General features: G+C 32.7%; 1 protein-coding gene and 1 long non-coding RNA gene across 3 annotated transcripts; both read left to right on the forward strand.

Moving 5' to 3' along the window:
- The first annotated feature begins 7,929 nt into the window (after nucleotides 1–7,929).
- On the forward strand, nucleotides 7,930–10,807 carry LOC131661442 (uncharacterized). Its single transcript, XM_058930982.1, has 2 exons — nucleotides 7,930–10,096; nucleotides 10,660–10,807. Exon 1 carries the CDS (start codon nucleotides 8,656–8,658, stop codon nucleotides 10,057–10,059), a length of 1,404 nt encoding a protein of 467 aa, XP_058786965.1. The 5' UTR covers nucleotides 7,930–8,655; the 3' UTR covers nucleotides 10,060–10,096; nucleotides 10,660–10,807.
- Nucleotides 10,808–16,496: 5,689 nt separating this feature from the next.
- On the forward strand, nucleotides 16,497–17,948 carry LOC131655741 (uncharacterized). Of its 2 annotated transcripts, none has more exons than XR_009299869.1 (3): nucleotides 16,497–16,623; nucleotides 16,854–17,436; nucleotides 17,607–17,948. It is a non-coding gene; the product is annotated as an uncharacterized LOC131655741 (long non-coding RNA). The 2 variants fall into 2 exon arrangements; XR_009299868.1 differs by having other exon boundaries at nucleotides 16,854–16,968; nucleotides 17,611–17,948.
- Nucleotides 17,949–22,488: the final 4,540 nt, after the last annotated feature.

Consider the following 22,488-nt stretch of genomic DNA (forward strand, 5'->3'; position numbering starts at 1 on the left):
GGGAATGACATAGACGTATACTTGGCACCGTTAATCGAAGATTTAAAGTTTTTGTGGGACAACGGTGTGGAGGTTTACGATGGGTATAGGAAGGAAAGTTTCAACTTGAGGGCGATGTTGTTTGGAACAATTAATGATTTTCCAGCATACGGAAATCTATCCGGGTACAGCAATAAAGGTCAAAAGGCGTGTCCCGTTTGTGAAGATGAAACCGATACGACACGATTGGATCTTTGTCAGAAGAATGTCTTTCTCGGCCATCGTAGATTCTTAAATTCTAATCATCACTACCGTGGGTGGAGAAAAGCATTCAACGGAAAGGCCGAACATGGTACAGCCCCGCCTTTTTTGTCAGGTGATCAAATTTTTGAAAAGGTGAAAGATGTGAGCACTCAGTTTGGCAAGCCTTTTGCACATTCACTTGTCAAGGGTGGGTGGAAGAAGAAGTCCATTTTTTTTGAACTTCCATATTGGAAGTCGTTGTACGTAAGACATTTCCTGGATGTTATGCATATTGAAAAAAATGTATTTGACAGCGTTATAGGTACGTTACTCAATATACCAGGAAAGTCTAAGGATGGCGTTAACATAAGGAAGGACATAACATGGGGATGAGAACTGAATTGGGACCCGTGACGAAAGGAAGACGAACATATCTGCCACCTGCTGTTTACACTCTATCTAGAAAGGAGAAGAAAACATTGTGTAAGTTCCTCAGTGAAGTTAAAGTTCCAGAAGGCTACTCTTCAGATATTAGAAGACTTGTGTCCATGAAAGACCTCAAGTTAAAGAGTTTGAAGACGCATGATTGTCATGTTATAATGGAACATTTTTTACCAATAGGTATACGTTCTATTCTGCCAGAAAAAGTAAGAAGCGCAATAACTAAGCTGTGTTTCTTCTTCAGGTCAATTTGCAGTAAGGTGGTCGATCCCGCGATCTTACCAACATTGCAAAAAGAGATAGTTGTTACTTTATGTGATCTTGAAATGTATTTTCCTCCCTCGTTTTTTGACATAATGGTTCATCTAGTCGTTCATCTTGTGAAAGAGACACAATTGTGCGGACCAGCTTATATGAGATGGATGTACCCTGCTGAACGTTATATGAAAATATTAAAAGGGTACGTGAAAAACAGAAGTCGACCGGAGGGTTGTATTGCCGAACGATACGTTGTTGAAGAAGCGGTTGAGTTTTGTACTGAATATCTGTCAAATGTTCAATCAATTGGACTCCCCAAATCTCATATTGTCGAAAAAAAAAGAAGGAAAAAGGCTAATTGGAAATAAAGTTGTGACAGTATCAATGGTCGAACGGGATCAAGCGCACTTGTATGTTCTGCACAATGAGATTGAGGTTGAGCCGTATGTTGAAATGCACAAGGTTGTTCTCCGAGATTTAAATCCAAATAGAAATGAGAACTGGATAGTACGAGAGCACAATCGAAGTTTCATACCGTGGTTTAGGGATCATATTTATTCAAAGTATCGTTCAGATCCTGCTTCAGTAACAGAAAGGTTGAGATGTTTAGCCTATGGTCCAACTGTAATTGTGCTTTCTTATAGCGCATACGCTATTAATGGATACACATTTTATACCAAAGAACAGGATGATAAAAGTACTATGCAAAATAGTGGTGTTACCTTGGTAGCTGAAGCAATGCACATATCAAGTGCGAATGACTTAAATCCGAAATTTGCAAATTTGTCATATTTTGGGGTTATCGAGCGCATTTTGGTGTTTGATTACGCGAAGTTTCAGATTCCTGTATTTGGTTGCAAGTGGGTTGAAAATAATAGTGGCATACGAATGGATAAGTCAGGATTTTTGCAAGTGGATCTCAACAGGGTAGGGTACAAAGATGAGCCTTTCATTCTAGCCTCTCAAGCTAAACAAGTGTTCTATGTCAATGATCCGACAAGTACGAAATGGTCTATAGTGCTTTTATCTAACAAAATAGTAGATGAAAACATTGAAGATCAAGGTGATATTGGTGTTGGCATTGAATCTTGTACAAGAAACGATCAAAATGAGAATGAATCTTGTACTAGAAATGATCATAATGAGGGTATTTGGATCAATCCAACCGTCCGCGTTGTTAAGAGACGCGTAGAACACAATCCTACCAAGAAAAGAAAGAGACGTTAGTGATAAAGGTAATAGTATACATATTCCGACTAATTTGTTTTATTCAATTTGTACCGATTGTTTTAATCAATAGTATAGTACTTATTCAATTTTGGTGCATATTCTCGTTTTGTACATAACTTTTGAACCATGTATCCGTTTGTTGACTTCTTTACATGTAACTATACTATTTTGACGATTCCGGAGCTGCTCATGCACTTATATGTTCATTTCGGGACTGTTTTTTATCGGTTTTGCTTCTGCCCGTAATCAAAAGTCGGGCTTAGGGTCTGAATTTCGGAAAACCGACTTTATTTTTGAGTCCGTGGGGACGTTTTACCATATCCATATAAATTTCGTTCAATTCCGACAACTTTATTTTTTGACGCTTATTTTGATTTGTACCGATTTCGTTTCCGATTTACTTGTACATGCATGGTTTGACTTCCATTTTACTTGTATAGATTGTTAGCTTATTAATAGTGTACTAATGTGCTTTAGTTTGTTTGATACAGGTTAAATGGATCCGGATAGAGATGCTCCACCTGAAAACTCACAAGAAAGAGATGCTCAAGAAAGAGATGCCACGGATACAAATGCTCCACCTGATACTGAGGCAAAAGAAGTTGCACGAGGCATCACTATCATGAAGGGAATCGTTCGACATAGAGACCAAGGATTAGTATACCGATTGGAATGGAATTCTGATAAACAAGCAATTGGTCCTAATTCTGCAAAGTTGACAAGTTATATTGGTACACTTGTTCGTATGCATATTCCGGTCTCCGTAGCTAAATGGAATCTGAAAAGCGAAGACTTGGATGCGAAAAAAAAAGCGATTTGGGACGAGCTTCAGGTATATATCATATATGGTTAATTGTTGTTATTATCTTGACGATAAATTGTTTAAATTACTTATACTAACACACTATGAGTATGTTTTTTTGCAGAGGACTTTTGAGATACCAGATGATCGTAGACGCTACATACTTGGTTTGGCCGGCAAAAGATATAGAGGGTGGAAAGCTTTTTTGACAAACACTTATCTTAAGGATAAAGATGGAAACTTTCTTGAAGAGGCACCGGGACGGCCAAAAAAGTATGAGATCTTCATTGGTGAAGAAGATTGGGCTGAGTTTGTAAAGCAAAGAGATGAAGATTTTCGGAAAAGGAGTGCCAAGAATAGTGCGAGAGCATCCAAACCCGCATATCCATACAAAAAAGGGCGTTTGGGATATGCACGCTTGGAGGATAAAATTGTAAGTAAATAGAGATGCGTTTTAATTAATTGTCTAAATGTGTTTTATTTGACGATTTTATCATTTGTGTCAATGCATAGTTAGAGGAGACTAAAAGTGAGGAAACCTCACTACCTGAACATGTGTTGTGGAGGGAAGCTCGTGTGGGCAAGGATCATGCTGTCGATCCCGAAGTTCAGAGAGTTTTTACTGAATGTGTAAGTATAATACTGTGTCTTTAATTAAATCAAATGTTTTTTAATATATAAATGATTTTTTAATGTAAATGAATTACAGGAGACCTTGTCGCAATCGGCATCCACCGGTGAGGGGAGCGTACTTAGTAGAGCACTAGATGCTCCTGAGTATCCCGGTCGGGTGAGGGGTAAGGGTCATGGTGTGACTCCAACCTCTTTTTACAAGAGTCCTAGGAGAAGAAATCCTTCAAATGAAGAAGTGTTGCAAAAGTTGGCGGAATTGCAAACACAAGTCTCTGAATTGCAAAGAGATAAAGAAGCGTATATGAGAGAAAAGTGCAACACTTCATCGGTGAAAGAAACTAGTGATAAGGCTAGTATCAACTATCAAAGGAAATTTCCCGAGGTAATTATAATTTTTTTTCCTTTTAAATTGTTCTATTTTATTAATGATAATGACTTTATATTTACTATTGGTTTAGGGCATTTCATCTTGCCAACTATACTTATCGGAACCGAATTATCGACTAGTTGGCAAGGGAAAAGTGCACAACACTTTGGGAGATTTACTTCACCATAGACCGCTCCCGGATGGACACCTGAAAGTATCGGTGGATGTTGTAGTCGATCATGATGCGATGCTACCGGTACCTGACATGGTCTCAGAGACGACATTGCTGCGAGATGCAATAGGATCATTTGTTGCATGGCCCTCGGAGCTCATTACCATTAGTGATGAGGTATATTGAAAACGATTATGAATCATTTAGTTTTCGAATGTCAATTCTAAACCGTTTATTAATTATTTTTTACATTTTAATTTTAGACTGCTCCTATAAAACCCACAGTTAAGGGTAAAGGGATTTTACAGGAGGAGGAGTCCGTTGCATCACTAAAAGAGGTACATTTAAAGTGTTAATAATTAATCTGAATCTAAATCTGCATGATTTTATATTTTACCTAACTTATATGACTTTTAGGCATCCGCTCGGGAGTCACAACAAGTGACGCAGCAAGTTCGTACCGTACCACCCACTGGTCCTCCGAAGCCAGCGGGAAAAAAAGGCGGTGCTTTTGTTCCTCGGTACCGGTCGACGCTCGCAACAATGGTTGATATGTACGATTTGAAGGATGGTGCTTTACGTGAAATCGTTATGGATGAAAGTGTCTTCGGTATTGAATTCAAGTCACTTATTACAATTGATGACTTGGAGGAGATTTTTAAGCATGATCAACTAGGCGTCACTAACATGCACTCATACATCCGGTAATATTCACTCATCCGATATATTATTTAATTAGTCCCACAATATAATTTATTTACACATTTCAATGAAAATAATCTAATGTTTATTATGTTTTTATTTAAGGTTGTTGTATGACAGAGTGTTGCGCGGGACTCCGTTGTCTAACAGATTCAGTTTCGTGTCTTCCGCCCACTGCAGCGGAATGGCAATTGCTTCGGAACGGGAATCAGTTAGACAGCGATTAGTCGATAGATTCATGTCCACCGGCAATACAGAATGTCTGCATCTTTGGGCGTATAATACCCGACCAGTAGGGTTAGTTTCTCATTCTTTGTTCATCTAATCTCTGTTTCTTTTGTGTATAGCAAAATTTTCATATAACCTATTGTTTTTATTTATAGAGCACACTGGTTGCTGCTTGCTATCAACCCTATAAGGGAAGTCGTGTATTATCTGAATTCGGTAAATGGTGAATGGACCAATTATCCGGCCATGAAGGACATCGTTGATTTGTAAGTGGGATCGTTCTAAATATATATTCGTGTATATTTATATATATATTTACTTATTTGTGGGATTGATCTAAACATATGCTTTTATATATTTGTTAATTAGATCAATACAAGTGTTCCGAAGTCAACGGGACGCACAGGTATCCCGAATTAAATCTAGCAACATTACTTGGATCCAAGTGCAGGTACATTATTTTTCACAATGTTGCTTATAATATATTTATGCTACTTGATAAAACAATGCACAACTATAGAATCTTATTTGTTTTTCTATGTAGTGTCCGCAACAGCGAAACAGTTACGATTGCAGATACTTTGTATTGAGGTTTATGAAAGAAATCCTTCAGGCAAATCAATTAGAGATTCCGCTCACGGTATGAATTTATAACTTAAGATAATTTCATATAATTTATTACATTTAACTAAATGTATCATTCATATTTTGTTTTTGTTTTGTAGTACCTTGACGAATTCCGTACCGCTGGATACCCGAAACTTAAGTTGGAAGAAATAAAAGAGGATTTGTGTCATTTTTATATTAAGCGCTTTTTCATGTAGGATTTGTGTCGAATTGAAGTACTATAATATTATTGATGTTGTAATGATGTATATATATAATTTTGGATATTATAATGGTATTATATTAGTATATATATATATTGTCTTACTGATGGCTGAAATAATATCGTCGAAAATAAATTACAGGTCGAAAATATTACAGGCTGAAAACATATTACAGGTCGAAAATATTACAGGTCGACTGGGAGGATTAAATTACAGGCTGCACATTAAAATACCTCATTTAGCTACTAAAGCGCTTTTTAAAAAGCGCTCTTAAAGGCCCACATACTAAAGCGCTTCTTTTTAAAAGCGCTGCCAAAGATTAATAAAAAAGCAAAAAAAATAAAAAAAAAAGCAACATACTAAAGCGCTTTTGTAAAAGCGCTCTTATAGGGGGGCTATCAGAGCGCTTTTTCTGGAAAAAGCGCTCTTAAAGCCCACCTATAAGAGCGCTTTTACAAAAGCGCTTTAGTATGTTGCGTTTTTTTTTTATTTTTTATTCTCACAGGGGGGCCTATCACAGCGCTTTTCTGGAAAAAGCCCACTTAAAGGGGGGCCTACCAGAGCGCTTTTTCCTGAAAAGCGCTCTTAAAGGGGGGCCTACAAGAGCGCTTTTTCCAGAAAAGCGCTCTTATAGGGGGGGCCTACCAGAGCGCTTTTAAAAGCGCTTTCGTAGCCTATGCCAGCGCTGGCTTTGGCAGCGCTTTAAAGCGCTGTTAAAGGCAAAAAAAAACGCTTTTAAAAGCCTTGCGCGTTGTAGTGTAAATTATTTATAATATATAAATTAATTCATAAATCATCTAAATAGTTTTTTTTTAATAGAGTGGTTTCTTTTCTCCCGTACACCCGAGAGCATTACTACCCCACTTAGCCTCTGAAAGTTGGTCCTAGACTCCTTCAAACTCAAAACTTCAAAGAGAGTAAACCCTTGAGACTCAAGCACCCTCCCACTAGGCCAACCCTCATCTAAATAGTTTCAAATTTTTTTGTTGACTGCATATATATATATATATATATATATATATATATATATATATATATATATATATATATATATATATATATATATATATATATAGGGGACGACTCAAGTGAGAACACTTGGTTATTATGAGAAATGAGAACAATGAATCACGACCATTAAATTTTGATTTTGTTGATTTTAATGGACTGGATTGATTTCTCTTTCTATGTTGATTTATAATAAATACTAAGGATCATAGAAAGAGAAACCAATTCAGTCCATTAAAATCAACAAAATCAAAATTTAATGGTCGTGAGTCATTGTTCTCATTTCTCATAATAACCAAGTGTTCTCACTTGAGTCGTCCCCTATATATATATATATATATATATATATATATATATATATATATATATATATATATATATATATATATATATATATATATATATATATATATATAATATTCTTACCCAAAAAAAGTAATTTATCTATTTATTAACGAGGAGGGTTCTTAAAACTAATTATAATCAATGACAAACTAGTAAAGTTTTCTGATTAGTTTGGATTGTTGGAGCAACCTTAGATGTTGTTCAACTTATTCAGCAATTTAGCATCGATAAATCATAAGTGCAAGTAAGTTAATTATTTTTTGACTCACAAAAAAGTTAAATAATAGAAAAACCATTCTACTCCATATACTGCTTCTGACTTAGTCAAATGTATTAGAAATATATATTTTCGAATATAATTACCCTAAAAATTATTCTTGTTTTATGTGTAATTATTTTCTAATAATCTTTCCATGTCTTAATCTAGATATGATATCTATATTTTGTTGGTAGCATCTAGATAAAATATATGCAAGTATTCGAATTGGTTTATAATTATTGAAGCGTATAAAAAAGGTAGATATAGGGTGGTTCTCTTTACGCAACTCAACAACCATCACTCCAATCTGACTGCATGCCCACCTCATAATTCATAGTAAAATAAATAAATAAAAAATTTTAATAATAAATTAAACATCTCATTAAATTAATAATCCATTAATTAACATAATTAACCTCATCATATATAGTACTCCTACTACTATATCTTTTCTCCATTTCATACTGCAAATGAAAACCACAACTCTCACACATACTTTGACCATACATAAACCTATCATCACCACTCACCACCACCACCTCATATCTATCTCTACCCCACTCTGATTTTTTCCAGATGATTCAACCACAAACATAGACATAAACACATAAAACATAAACAGTTTCACTTTTTCTTCTTCCACACCCCCTCCACACAAACCCTAATATTTCTCTCTTTCCAAACAAACAGAGTAAGTTTGTGTTTACACATCTTGCCTATAACTGCAAGAATTACGTAAACATATCTTCCCTTTGGTTATATGAAACACAAATTGAGTAATAAAAGTGAGGCAAGCATTTTTTGGGTCAGATCCGAGAGAGGGATATGTTTGAATGAAAAAACGTGGGTGTGTGTGTGAGAATTATGATGATGAGTACAATATTCTGAAGAAAGAAAACTATCTTTTTCTTTCATAATAATTACCTTACTCCAGAAACACCCCTTTCTCATGTTTTTTTCTTTTGTCCCATACCTCATTCTCTGACCCTGTACGAACACACCACTTAAATACATGGAGTGGAGGGGTAGTAGTAGTTTGTGTAAGCACCAACACTAACCAAACCAAACCAAAAAAGCAAAAGATAAAGCAAATCTCTCTTCCACACACTTTCTCTCTCTTCACTCTCTTTCTCTCTCTTCTACACTATCCTCCTCATCATGGATTCCGGAAATAGTGGTAGTATGCAATCTTCAAGCTGTGGTGATGAAATCGAAGAGTATGATTCACGCGCTGAATCATCAAATTTCTCTGCGTTTTTAAACAATCCACCACCAACAATACCACAAAGAGAAGAAAGAAACAATCATGTTATTACAAGCCAGTTTGGTAATAACAACAGCAACAACAATCTAAACCCACAAACACAACACCATCATCATCATAACCAAATGTTCGATCCATTACCCAATTATTACATGGATCCATTGCACAAACAATCAACACCGTCATCAAACCCAAACTCGTTTCTAAACCTTGATATGATTTGGTCCAAAGCCACAGCTAGATCTGAACCAAACAACAACACCGATCTTAGCAGCTTGTTGGTACCTTCGTCTACTTCATCGTCTTCTTCTCAACAGAATCAGCAAGCTTTCTTATTGAGTCAATTCGTCGGTCAAAGAGAAAACGTTGCTTCTGTTCCCACCACACACCAACAACACCACCAATACCATCAACAACAACAGCACCATTCTCTACCACTAGAAAGTACTTCACGTGGAGGATCACTCACCAATGATCATCAGGATCTTATGAACAGTAGCAACAACAACAGCAACAACGTGCACCAACCAGGTCGAAATCCTAAGAAAAGATCAAGAGCTTCACGGCGTGCACCAACCACAGTTCTCACTACTGATACCACAAATTTCAGAGCCATGGTTCAGGAATTCACTGGCATACCAGCGCCACCGTTTTCTTCACCTTTTCCAAGAACAAGGTTGGATCTTTTCGGTTCTTCTGTTGCTTCAAGATCTATGTCAAATCACATGGACCCTCCTCCACCACCACCTCCTCCTTATCTTCTTCGTCCTTTCGCTCAAAAGATTCAACCGTTTTCTCCATTGATCCAATCATCTTCTTCTTCCATGATGGAGAATTTAGCTTCAACTAATTCAGCTTCCATTAACTACCATTTATCACAGCAGAATAATCATCCTCTCATGCAGCACAACCAGATTCTCGGTTTTCAATCAATTTCTCAAACACCAACAAAATATCCACATGGGACCCAACAACCCTCCTTGGAAACCACGCCCAATGTTGACTCACGAATCAAAATGAGTACTGTTTTTGATGAATTAGGTTTGAGCCATACTCATGGCCATGTTAACAACACCAACAACGTTAACATTGGTCTTCTTCATCATCAAAACAACAACAACATGGTTACTAATACAACAACATCATCAGAAGCTGTCAACAACAACAACGAGAATCAATGGAGTCAGAGAACCAATGATTTCGGTGCTGAAAAAGTACAAGAATGTGTTGTCGTGAGTACAAGAGGAGGAGAAGGTACTACAGTGGAATCATGGATTAATTGTTCTTCTTCTGAGTAACAAACACCATCAAAATATTAATGGAAAAAAGAACAAGGTAGGTTCGTAATTCGTATAGTACATATAATTCTAATACACTTTATTTAAAGCAAATGATTCTGGCAGTAGTAGTATACAACGCTAATGCATGAAAATGGAGAATCTTGGTATCTTCATCATAAACCACCACCATCAAATCATATTAATTCAACCATGTTTTTTTTAATGCTTTTTTCTTTTGTTCTTTTGAGTCATTTAGAATTATAAGTAAATATAATTAATTAGTAGCAGCTATATAGCTTCTTAAATTTTTTTTAGCAATATATACAAAAGAAGTTCTAGGTTATGTTCATTACATTATTTGTATTATGATATTTAAACTTTGGTTTTGAGTTTTGACAAGTGTGAGATTATATATTATTATTATTATTATTTAGATTGTTGCAATGTTGAGAAGATTAATTGAACTATATAGACAGGTTTGTTTGATGCTGGCTTTATTGTTGTCTTGGAGTTTATAGTACTCTATAGTTTATACTATATTGTTATTCTTTTATTTTTTTTATTTTTTTATTTTTTTATTTTTCAATTTTTAATTTATTGGCAATTATAAAATTGTAGATTCTTGGAGTAATTGGTGGCAAGATTGGGGGGATTGTTAGCCGCCGAAATCATCTTTTTTAAAATGAAAGATGTGTTTCTTTATTAGATAATTCTTTTTTTTTTTTTTGACAAGATGTGTTTTTTTTATAGATATTTCATATCATAATTATGCTCGTGAACCTTTGGAAAGAAAAACAAAATATGCTTGTGAATAAAACACACATGGGAACAGTTAATAAATAAAAGAAATAGATAGAAACAATTATTAATTTATGTTGATACACCCTTTTTGCTAACACAAATATAGTAATTTAGTTTAGGGAAAACTTTAAAAAATTTACAAGTGGGGGGCATAACTTTATAAAAGTTATTTACAAAATTATCAATAAATAAATAAAATAAATTCAAAAATAGTATTTCTAACAAAAATATATTATTTATATGATGCATTATGTTTTGTAAACTATTTGGATAATTTTATTTACCATTACAAAACTCTTGCCAAGATTTATCGTTAAATAATTTACACGTTTTTTTTATAGTTTGTGAGACTCATAAAAGTTGACTCGTGATTTTAATTTAGTAAAATAAAGGTGCTTCAAGATATATATTATATATTATACAAATATAATCAATTAAATATGAACTTTAAAATACTGTCCAATAGTAAATCCCTTATTTTGAATAATTAAAAAGTGAAAGTAAATACAATATTTTAATAAAAAGATGTTTAACAATAAAAAATAAAAATAATATTTTATTAAAATTTATTAAATATAATAAAGCTTACCATCAAATATACCTGGTGGGAGGATGATGATCAGCATGCAAGACAAAAATGTAGTGAAAGAAAAATATCGCTATTAATTTAAAGATGATTCTTTTGAAGTTTTATGTATCTTAAAATTTAGACTAGCCTCTAATCTAGTAAATAAGATTTTGTTTTTCAAAATTGTGTATAATTTATGAAAATCGTTTGCAAATACTATCTATATTTTAAGTAAAACTTCCAATATAATTATTGTGGTTTTTTTAATGACAAAATAAAGTATTAATAGATTTGATAAAAACTACAAATATACTAATCCCAAAGTATAAAAAATGCTTGGAGGATTAATAAAGATATATAAATTAAAATCCAATAAAAAAGGACAATTTAAAAAATATGATTTTTTCTTTACCCACCTCCCTATGGGGGTCATCCCCAGCGAAAACCCCATTTTACCCTGCTTCGGAAATGCATTTCCGAAATATTTTTTTTTCTAAATTTTTCCAGACTTCGGAAGTGCATTTCCGAAAAAGTCCCAAAAATTGGAATTTTGACTAATTCGGAGATGCATCTCCGAAAGAACAAAAAAAATCTAAAAAAAATCCCAAAAATTAATTTTAGGATATTAATTAATTCACATATCATAAATTTGATATAATTTATGAGTAATGAATAATAATAATTATATATTTTGATATAATTTATGAGTTATGAATAATAGCTATTATATATTTCTATCCTGATTCATATTTTAAAATTTAAAATAATTTTAATTAAAAAAATTAAAATAATTTCACTTACAAAATAGGTTATAATTTTTTATTTATATATTTATAATAATTGTTATATATTTATAAAAAATGAGTGTTTTAATTTATATATTTATATAATAATTATAATAATTATTATATATTTATAAAAATTATTATATATTTATATATTTATATAATAATTATTATATATTAATTATAAATATATTTATATAATAATTATAAAAATTAAAAAAATAAGTGTTTTAATTTATAATAATTATTATATATTTATATATTTATATATTAATTATTATATATTTATATATTATATATTTATATAAGTTAAAAATTATTTTTAACTTTAAAATTGTTTAGGAAATTTTGATTCACCTTGATTTTATTGATTCACCTCCATTTTATTGATTCACCTTGATTTTATACCTATTAATTGTATTGATTCACCTTGATTTTAATTTTTTTAATAATTATTAATTATTTCGGAAGTGTATATACGAAACATTCCAAGACCAATTTGGTCTTGGAATATTTCGAAGTTCATTTCCGAATTCTGCCAAGGGGGTGCGTTCGGAGATGAACTTCCGAAAACACCACAATTTCTGAAAAGTAACTTTATTTCGGAGATGCATCTCCGAAATCAATATTTTATATTAAAAAAAATACGTTTTCGGAGATACATTTCCGAAAACACCTTTTTTAACAAAAAAAAAGTACCTTTTCGAAAATGAACTTCCGAAACAAGGGTAGTGTGGTAAATTCACCAGGGGTGGGCAAGAAGGTTAGGAGGTGGGTGAAAATTTTTTCAAAAATATCAAACCAAATTACAAAAAGACAAGTAAAATCAATCGAACAGTTAAAGACCAACTTTAAAATTCACCAATAGAACAACGAAAACCACATGTCATAACCTAACTTGGAACTAAAGCGAACACTCAATTTGTTATAGGTTAACGAAGATGGTAGGGTTTTAAAATCGTTCAAAATATGTGTGTGAGTTCATTCCATATCTACTTAGAAACTATTTACATTTTAAAAAATCTTTTCTCATCCACCACTTTCACAAATTTTGTAACATGATTAAATATAATATCATTACGAGCTCTTCAAATGATTCAGACTACAACGTGTAAAATCATAATAAAATCACTTCTACAATTGGACCTACTACCTATGAAGGAAGAAAATACTCAAAAACAAATTTATGATTGTTAAATATGCTTAGATCGCATTCTTAAAAACTAGCTCAAAAGGTGAGAATATCTCACATATTTATACAAATAATAGCCCAAAAATCTAAACAATGTAGGACTCCAACCAAATATTAAAACCATAACTATTAACTTCAACTAGGGGTGGCAAAATGGGCCGCCCGCCCCGCCCGCCGCCCGCCCCGCCTTAAGCCCGCCAAAAAACGAGCGGGGCGGGCATGCCCGCCAAGTGAAATGGGCATAAAAATCATGCCCGCCCCGCCAAGATGGCGGGTTGGCGGGCGGCGGGCTTGCCCGCCTATTTTAATTTATATTTTTTTTCTTCATTTTTTTAATAGATTAATAAGTTTTTTTTACCTTTTAATTAAATTTTTTATTTATTTTTTAAAACAATTTTTTATAAAAGCAACTTTTTAACAAATTTTACTTAAAATAATATTCTATATATTTACAAATAAATATATAAAATAAACCATTAAGAATTGAAATTACTAGAATTAACTAAAAAAGAGGAAATTTTGGAGGAGGGGCGGGCTTTTGCGGGGCGGGCATGGCGGGCGGCGGGTTTTGGCGGGGCGGGCTTTGGCCAGCGGCGGGCCTAAATTCCCAACCCAACCCGCCTTTTTTGGCGGGTGCGCGGGCGGGCCAGGGCCCGTTTTGCCACCCCTAACTTCAACACACATCTCACGCTGACGTAAACCTAGATCAAATGCACACATTATAGTCTTTAACCCAACTCTTAACTTGCAATTTTATTTATTGCATTATTATTGTTAAAATTATAAGTTAATAAATCATCTAAATATACTAAAATATTGTGTTCTATTTTTGTTTTTAACGACTACAAGATTACGCAAATTACTAATCATAAAATCAAGTTATAAATATTTAATGGTCAAATGGTCAATAAAAAAAGTGCATTGCTTTGTTTTGAAAGAAGAAACACAATATGTCAAAACTATTCTAGTTCATGACAAAAATGTATTTTTAGTAATATTTAGCATGTTTTAAAATTTCTATTCATTTTCAGGAAAATTTCAAACATGTAAATGTTTATATTTTATTTTAATATAAAAAATATTTTATTCTGAAAGTAAGGAAAAAGGAAAGTCGTACGCGTGCATGTTCTATTACAGTCTTTTATGAGACTTTTATATGATGATGGATTTTAATGTTTGTAGAAAATGGAAAGTCTATAATATAGTTTTTAAATTCAAAAGTGTTAAATTTTAAATTAAATCGTAAATATTTTTATTTTTTTAATTTAGAATGTAAAATTTGCTAGTTGAATAAGTGGAAAAGTCCAAGTTGGAGACAATTTCGGCTTTCGCCGTAATTTATGTAACATGGTCCAGTCTTTGCTTATAGATGAAAAAAATTAGTTTATATAATCAAAGAAAAAAAATTCATAATTGTAATTAGAAGTAAAAATTTAGTTTTTACATTTCAATTGTAATTAGAAGTAAAAATTCATAAAGAGAAGAATGGTAAAAAAAAAAAAAGAAAAGAAAGTGAAGTTGTCTTTTGTTTGTTGTTTTGCGTCTGGCTATTGGCAGCTGCCTAGTGTTAAGATTAACGCTGGCACGTCAATTCTATATGATTTGATTCTCCTATTCATAAGTGATAGTGAGATTTTAATTCCAATCAAAGAGATTTTAATGATGCTTCCAACTATTCATGCCCAGCATGATTATTCTATACCAACATAGCTTCCTCTACCCCACTTTATATCAAATATTTAAAGAAAATAAACTCAATTAAAAATTATATAGGGAGTATTTTGAATTGAAATACGCGCTAATATAAAGATATTTTACACTGTCAATTAGTTATAATCGATTTGTTAGAGAAATTTGATTTTTATTATAATCAAACTAATACAAATAAATGATTGTGATGAATTGACAGTAAAAAGTTTAACACTAACAATACATAATAATTAATGGAGTTTGAATTTTTCAAAATATATGACCTCGAGCAACAAACATAATAGTAGGTGAGAACACAAGAAATTTGTTTACTCAACTCGATCAAATGATCTATGTTTGAGGGAGAGAACAACTATTCAATTCACTATACTTTAAAAGTTATTACAAGAGATTACAAATTAGTTAAAAAAAAATAGCCTTACAAGTTCTCAAGAACAAATCATATTTTCTACCCAAGTGTTTCCACCACAATATTTGTTATCTCTCGCAACACTTTTTAATGCAACATGTAAAAATTGTTGCCAAAAACATATTTCTGGCAACATTTTGCGTGTGATGCTAACAATGTTTTTACAACAACTTATAAATGTCCCCTAAACACTTTTGGGGACAATTTTTAAATGTTACCTCTATAGTTGTTTGACAATATTTGATAATTGTCCCCTTAAACACTTATGGGGACATCTTTTAATTGTTGCACTACTTCCTAAAAAGAGTTGCATAAAATTTTAATATTAATAAAGATCTAGATTGCAATCTTCTCTTTAAACATATATTTTTTGATATAAAATATTTTAATAAAAAGCTATAATATATTTACTCTTATTTATTTATAAAATTTAGTATGTTTAATTAAAAATATAACAATAATAATTTATTTTATAAATTTAAATTAATTGTTTAAATGTTGAATAAGAATTTATTATATAAATACTATTACAAAACAGAATAAAAATAAAATAATAATAAATAATGTAATAATAAAAAATATATTTTATATTTTATAAGATGAGTTAAATTATAATAAAAATAACATTAAATAAATAAATAAAGTTTATCTGGGTTATCACAAGTCTAAGGCCCAGTCTCATTACCAACTCCAACTAATTCACAATGAAAGAAAGGGGGAAACGCAAAACCTAATGTCATGAACAAAGAAACTAAGTCACGAACGATTTAATTAAATCGTGTTGCTGCGTGACACCGTTCGTGTTGCCGCCAGTCGTATCGATGTGATTCTATCATCGATCGTGTTGTTGAGTGTTGTTAATGTGCTGCAGAAATGAACACCAATTTTGAGCACCCATTTTGAGTAACATTGCCATCACCCCTTTTCATCTCTATAAAAGGAAGAATCCTCTCTGGTAACTATTTTATTCTCTATTCTTTCATTTACATTTCTCTCTCTGTTCTGAGTTCTTCATTTGTTTTATTTCCACATTTTATTGAACAGATCCATTATGTGAGATCCGCCGAGACCATATTTGAGCCATTTTCTAGCCATCTCGGTCTCTTCATCCTCATTAGTAAGTTATTTCTTCATCCTCGTATTCCTCCTTCTTTTTTGTGACAATTTGATTAAAAATCCTAAATTCCTATATTTGGATTTAAAAACTTAGAACTTTTGTTGTCTTGCTTCATTGATATAAAATATTGCATAAGTATAAAATTATTCAACTACTTTGTTTGCATGAGAACATAAATGATGTTTAATTTTTCCTTTTGATATGGGTGGAAAATCATTTGTTGTTTGTAGGACTTATTGAGAGACACAGAGGATCATGTTCTTACAGCGGAAATATCTCATTTCTTGAGCTACCTGTTTGGAGATTGTCACGGTTTAGGTGGATCCAGAACTCCTATAAAGGCATGTATTAAATGGTTGAAAATAAAGAAATGTAAATTATATTTCCTGATTAGTTAGTAATTCTTTCCATTTTGTGTTATGAAAATAATATGATATTTTCACATTTACTTACAATACCTTATGCATTTTGATAGTTCTGACTTTGCTCTGTCATAGAATCATGTCTGTACTTGGTAAATATTTTTAAAATTTAGTTAAAATGCAATCTAACTTATAAACTCTATTATAGTGCCTTTTACCATTGATGCTTTCAATAATTTGCTTTTAAATTAGTGTTAGGGCCATACTTGACAATATTTGTTTTCAGGTCGGTATAACCGTAGGATCACATTAATATGACCTTAGTTCTCCAACACCATTCCAAACTTCATAAGCATTTGATCTCAATCATGCGGTTAAGTCAAGCATTCACTTCCTTCATGCTCTAAAGCCAAGGAACTTGTGGAAACTTGAAAAACTTCAGTTGAATGAGGTTTTTACCATGCTCAATATTTATTTATTTTATGTAAAATGGTATAATTAGATACACTTGGAGTTAAAAGAAATGGGCTAGTTTTGTTTTTCATAGTTTTCAATATAATATCTATGAAAAGAATTAAATTGATTTAGTTTGTTGAGAACACTTTTCATTTTCTTATGCAGTCAGGTATCAATGAAGATGAAAGAAGACGACAGTGGAAGTGACGAACTTCAAGAGGACGACGTAGGTTATGAATATCGAGAGGAAGACATAGGTGATGAACATCAAGAGGACGACATAGGTGATGAAGAGGATAATGGAGATTGCGATGAGTTCGACAAACTTAAATGAGTTGGATGATGTTGTTTTAGGCTTTTACTTATGCATTAAACTTAAAGAAAATATGTACTTTGTCATTTTGTTAGACTTATATCTCTAAGTGTTTAACGTATAGTATTAAGTAATGTTATACATTTTTTGTCTATTGTGTGTATTCGATGTTTGGAGATTTTATTAACACAACTTTGGTGGTACATACAATTTATATTTGGTGCAATTATTTTTTGAATTGTTTATTTTTTGAAAAATATCATAAAAAATGTTCCTTATAACTTATATAAATATTTACCAACTGTTCTCACTATTTCTCTTTTAGGGAACAATTGATAATTGTCATCAGATATGACAACATTTGAAAACTGTCCCCACATAGTGTTCTTGATCTATCAATTTTAGGGGACATTTTTCGGTCGTTGCAATTTTCAACAACACCTTAAAAGTGTCTCCTAAGATGCCACGAAAAGCGTCCCCTTTTCCTATAGTTTAGGGGACGGTTTACGAAAGTGTGCCCAAAGAGTGAAGAAAAACGTCCCCTTAGATAATAGGCAACGCTCGCACAGAGGACGCCCAAAAAACGTCCCATATTCTTTTAGGCAACATTTTTCTCAATTCTAGCAACACTTTCCAGTTGTTGTCAAAGAGGAAAAATGTTGTAGTCATGGATGTAAATTAGCAATGTTATTTATTGTTGTTGTGCCAATTAAAATATTTAATTTCGTTCTTCTTGTTGAGATCAGATTTAATGTTTAACGATTATATTGATTCGTTTATTTGTTGTTGTTGTTGTAATTTAATAATCAACGATTATATTACTTTTATTGTTATTTAGATTTAATGTTTAACAAATCTATTGATTTTGTTTTTGTTGTTGTTGATGATGATGAGGTGGAAAATTCCAATTTTATCAACAAATTTGATGATTTGCATATTGAAACAGAAAACAGGTTAAATGAAAAATTATGTAAAAAAAATATTTCACCTTGAGTATTATTTCTAACCGAGGTAAAAACTCACCTTTCACCTCGACTATTAATTCCAACCAAGGGCAAAAGTGACACGCTTTTCAGTTTTCAAAATTCAAAAAATGTTGTTGTTGGGGATCAAACATGTGACCAGTTCCATTTTTTTTCTCTCGGTTGACAGTTCAACCAAGGGAAAAAGTGACGCACTTTTCATAACATCCTTTCTTACCTCACCCACCAAACTGAGGTAAAAACCTATTTTCTAACAAAAGTAAAAACACTTATTTGTAGTAGTGATAACTTCTAGCTTTGTGATGCGTCTTAAAATCTTTTTTTTTTGTACGGTGTTTGTTTATTTTCTAGTCAACGCAACACTAGTCACATTCATAAGAAATGTGTAACCATATTTAATTATATCTCCCATATATACATCTTGAGATATGGAGAAACGGTATAACATCTCCTTTTAGCTATCAAACTTTTCTTCATCAAATAGTGGAAGCTTGTTTGACTATCTAATGGAATTTTCTTTAAAATTGTTGCCATCGGTTTCAACCTATGTTTAGTAAATAAGACATCAGAACTTTAATGTTATCTAAAGGTGAGAAAAATACAAGAAATTTGATATGAATTGTGTGTCTTTAAAAACTTTATTCCTTTTCCATCTTGGGTTAAAACAAATTTCTGAAAAAATCAAAGGTAAATAAATAAAAGAAAGAGTAGACAAAAGGAGTTTATCTTTGGTCACTTCCACAACTTGAAATTTTTTCTTTCCAATCCCTTTAATTATGAAGGATTTTTACCATAATCAAATAGATTACAAACATTAAGGTGTCTTCTTGTGCAACAACAATACCTTTGTTTTATCACACTATGAATTTGACTTTTTTTTAAATGCCAAAAGAGAGAATGTTATTAAGATTTTGGAGGGCACGAGACATATCATACAGAAACTAAATCCATCCCAATATAAACCAAATAAAAATAGGATTTCTCCAGTTCAACTACTTTAAAAACAACAAAAAAACAAAATCCACCAATTCACCCAACACAACACTTAAAATACACAGCCTAATGCAAGAAAATGCAATAGTTATAAAGAGGAGCATCTGTTGGAACCACATAAGAAACACAACACCTGCTACACCAGACATCACTACCAAAAATTAGACAGTAAAAAAACAAATTAGATCAGGCCAAATGGCACCACCAACCTGCATTAGAACCGCCCCATAAATGATACGGCAAGAAAGGTTTACACAGTTAAATCCCCGTACTAGCTATTGAACCAAAGCCCGCTTCCACTGCTGAAACAAACCATCAAAAAAGACAAGGAAATAAAACAGAGAAATCGCAGCTCAAAAAACACCCTTTGTCCCAGCGGGACGACAAGCTCCTGTTGACTTCACCATCCTATGCATTCTTTTGGATTCGAAATAAATTGATTTAAGGTATAACAAAAGCCCACAACCTTTGACTTTAACCACTTCCAAAAGGTCTCCTAAATATCATATATGCTGGGAATTCTTCTTCGTTCTGGGATTCCGAAAATCTTCTCGTTCCTCCTTTTCCAAATTACCCAAAGACACGCAAACCATATGATGGATAATTTATCTTTTAGCATTATCCCTCCTCTGTTGATACTTGCAAACTGAGTAAAATTTTGCATGAGGAATTATGAGAAACAAATAAAAACTAATCCATCTTAGGACCTCGTTCCATGCAATCCAAGCTAACGAACATTCGAAGAAAATGTGAACAACACTTTCCTCTCTACAGCAACCAAATGGGCATGATTTTTTTGAGTTAACCAAGATGACTCTCTTAAATAGGTTATCCTAGTGGAAATTTTGTTTTTCCAAACTCTCCAAGCCAAAACCGAAACCTTCGATGGAATTAGGCTACTCCAAACAGCTGCCAATTCCCCTTCTTCCCCTACTGGATCCAAAAGTCCCTCCATGATCAAAGAGTAAGCATATTTAATTATATACATAGTCTTGTACCACCTCCACGAATCCTTAATATTAACCTTCAAAGGAACTCTTTGAATCTTTTCTATGATTTCATATGCTCGCATTCCATTTTCCCTTTCTAAACTGCACTCCCAGTTATAGTTCCTAACTTATCTCCCATCGTCAACTATAATCGCATTTCTCACCATAATATTCGTGTCATTAGACAACCTATACAACGCCGGATATGAACTTTTTAGGATTTTACCGTCCAACCACGGGTCCTCCCAAAATAGATGATCCATCCCTAATACTCTGACTAAATTATTATCAAACCAATTTTATCTAAAAACTTTTTCCACTTTGTCTAAAGATTTTAAGTCTCTCCACCACAATGAGCTCAGTTTATCAACCTTGCCTCCTCCGAACTCAATCGCTTCATACTTACATTCTAGAATTATAACCCACAACCTTTTCTTTTAGTAAGAACCCTCCATTTCCACTTTCTTAATAAAGCTAAGTTAGAAGCTTCTAAATTTTTTATTCCTAGATCTCATTTTTCCTTCTCTTTGCAAATCTTGTCCCACTGCACCCAATTCACTTTTCTTCTCTCCAATCTCCCACCCCACAAAAAATTCTTAAACATAGATTCCAATTTAAAGATAATACTTGTCGGAGCTTTAAAGAAGGAAAGATAGTATACTGGTAGCGCAAACATAACTGATTTGAGAAGAACGATACGACCACCAATTGATTCCTGATTATTATTTCAAGATGCCAATCTGCCTCTAACGATGTCAATCACCGATTTCCAAGCCCTTGCCCTACGATGATTGCCTTTAATAACTATCTCTAAATATTTAAACTGAGTATGCCCCACCTTACAGTTAAGCACCGATGCCTTCTCCTCTAACCAATCAGATGAAATGTTGATACCAATTAGTGAACTCTTGTGGAACTTTACCTTTAGTCCTAACACTAGTTCAAACAATTGTAAGATCGATTTGATTGCCCAGACATTCTTCCAACTCTTTTTCCCCATCACTATAGTGTTGTCAGCGTATTGTGAATGTGAAACTTTCACTTTACTATTCCCGAATTCATATCCATCAAAGAGTTTTTGATGCACGCAGGAAAAGAAAAAGAGACAATGGGTCTCCTGGTCTCAATCCTCTCCCTGCCGAGAATTCTTCTGTGGGGCTCCTATTTACTAATACCAAAATTGTTGATGTTCGCAAACACTCAATGATCCATTTTCTCCATTTTTTGATGAACCCCATTCTCTCCATTTTTTGATGAACCCCATCTACTAACTCATTTGCTATGAGTATACAATCTCCAATTTGTCGCCCCTCCAAAAAGCAAACCGTGCTTCTGGTATCACCTTGTGGATCACTTTTTTCTGTCTGCTAGTAAGAATTTTAGTAAGCACTACATGCTACCAATCAACGACATAGGTCTGGACTCTTTCAAATTAACTGGATTATCCACTTTAAGGATTAATGTTATGAAGGAACTATTAATGCCCTTAACTAGTCCGCTATTCTAATGGAATTCTGTAAAAAAAATTGGAAATCTCCTTTGAACACTTCCTAGAATTTTATTATAAATCCAAGATTTATCCTGTTCGGACTTGGACTCTTCGAACTATCGCAATTTCACACTATTTCTCTAATTTCCTCTTCAGAAAATTCAATCGTAAAAATATCGTTATCTTCTGTACTATGAATTTGACTTAATTAAGTTTTTGTATTCTCAAATATGTTAAATATTACAATATTAATATAATAAAAAAATTTACGGTTAGAGAT

Source organism: Vicia villosa, linkage group LG3 (assembly GCF_029867415.1).
Source record: "Vicia villosa cultivar HV-30 ecotype Madison, WI linkage group LG3, Vvil1.0, whole genome shotgun sequence".
Classification (NCBI taxonomy): Eukaryota; Viridiplantae; Streptophyta; class Magnoliopsida; order Fabales; family Fabaceae; genus Vicia; species Vicia villosa.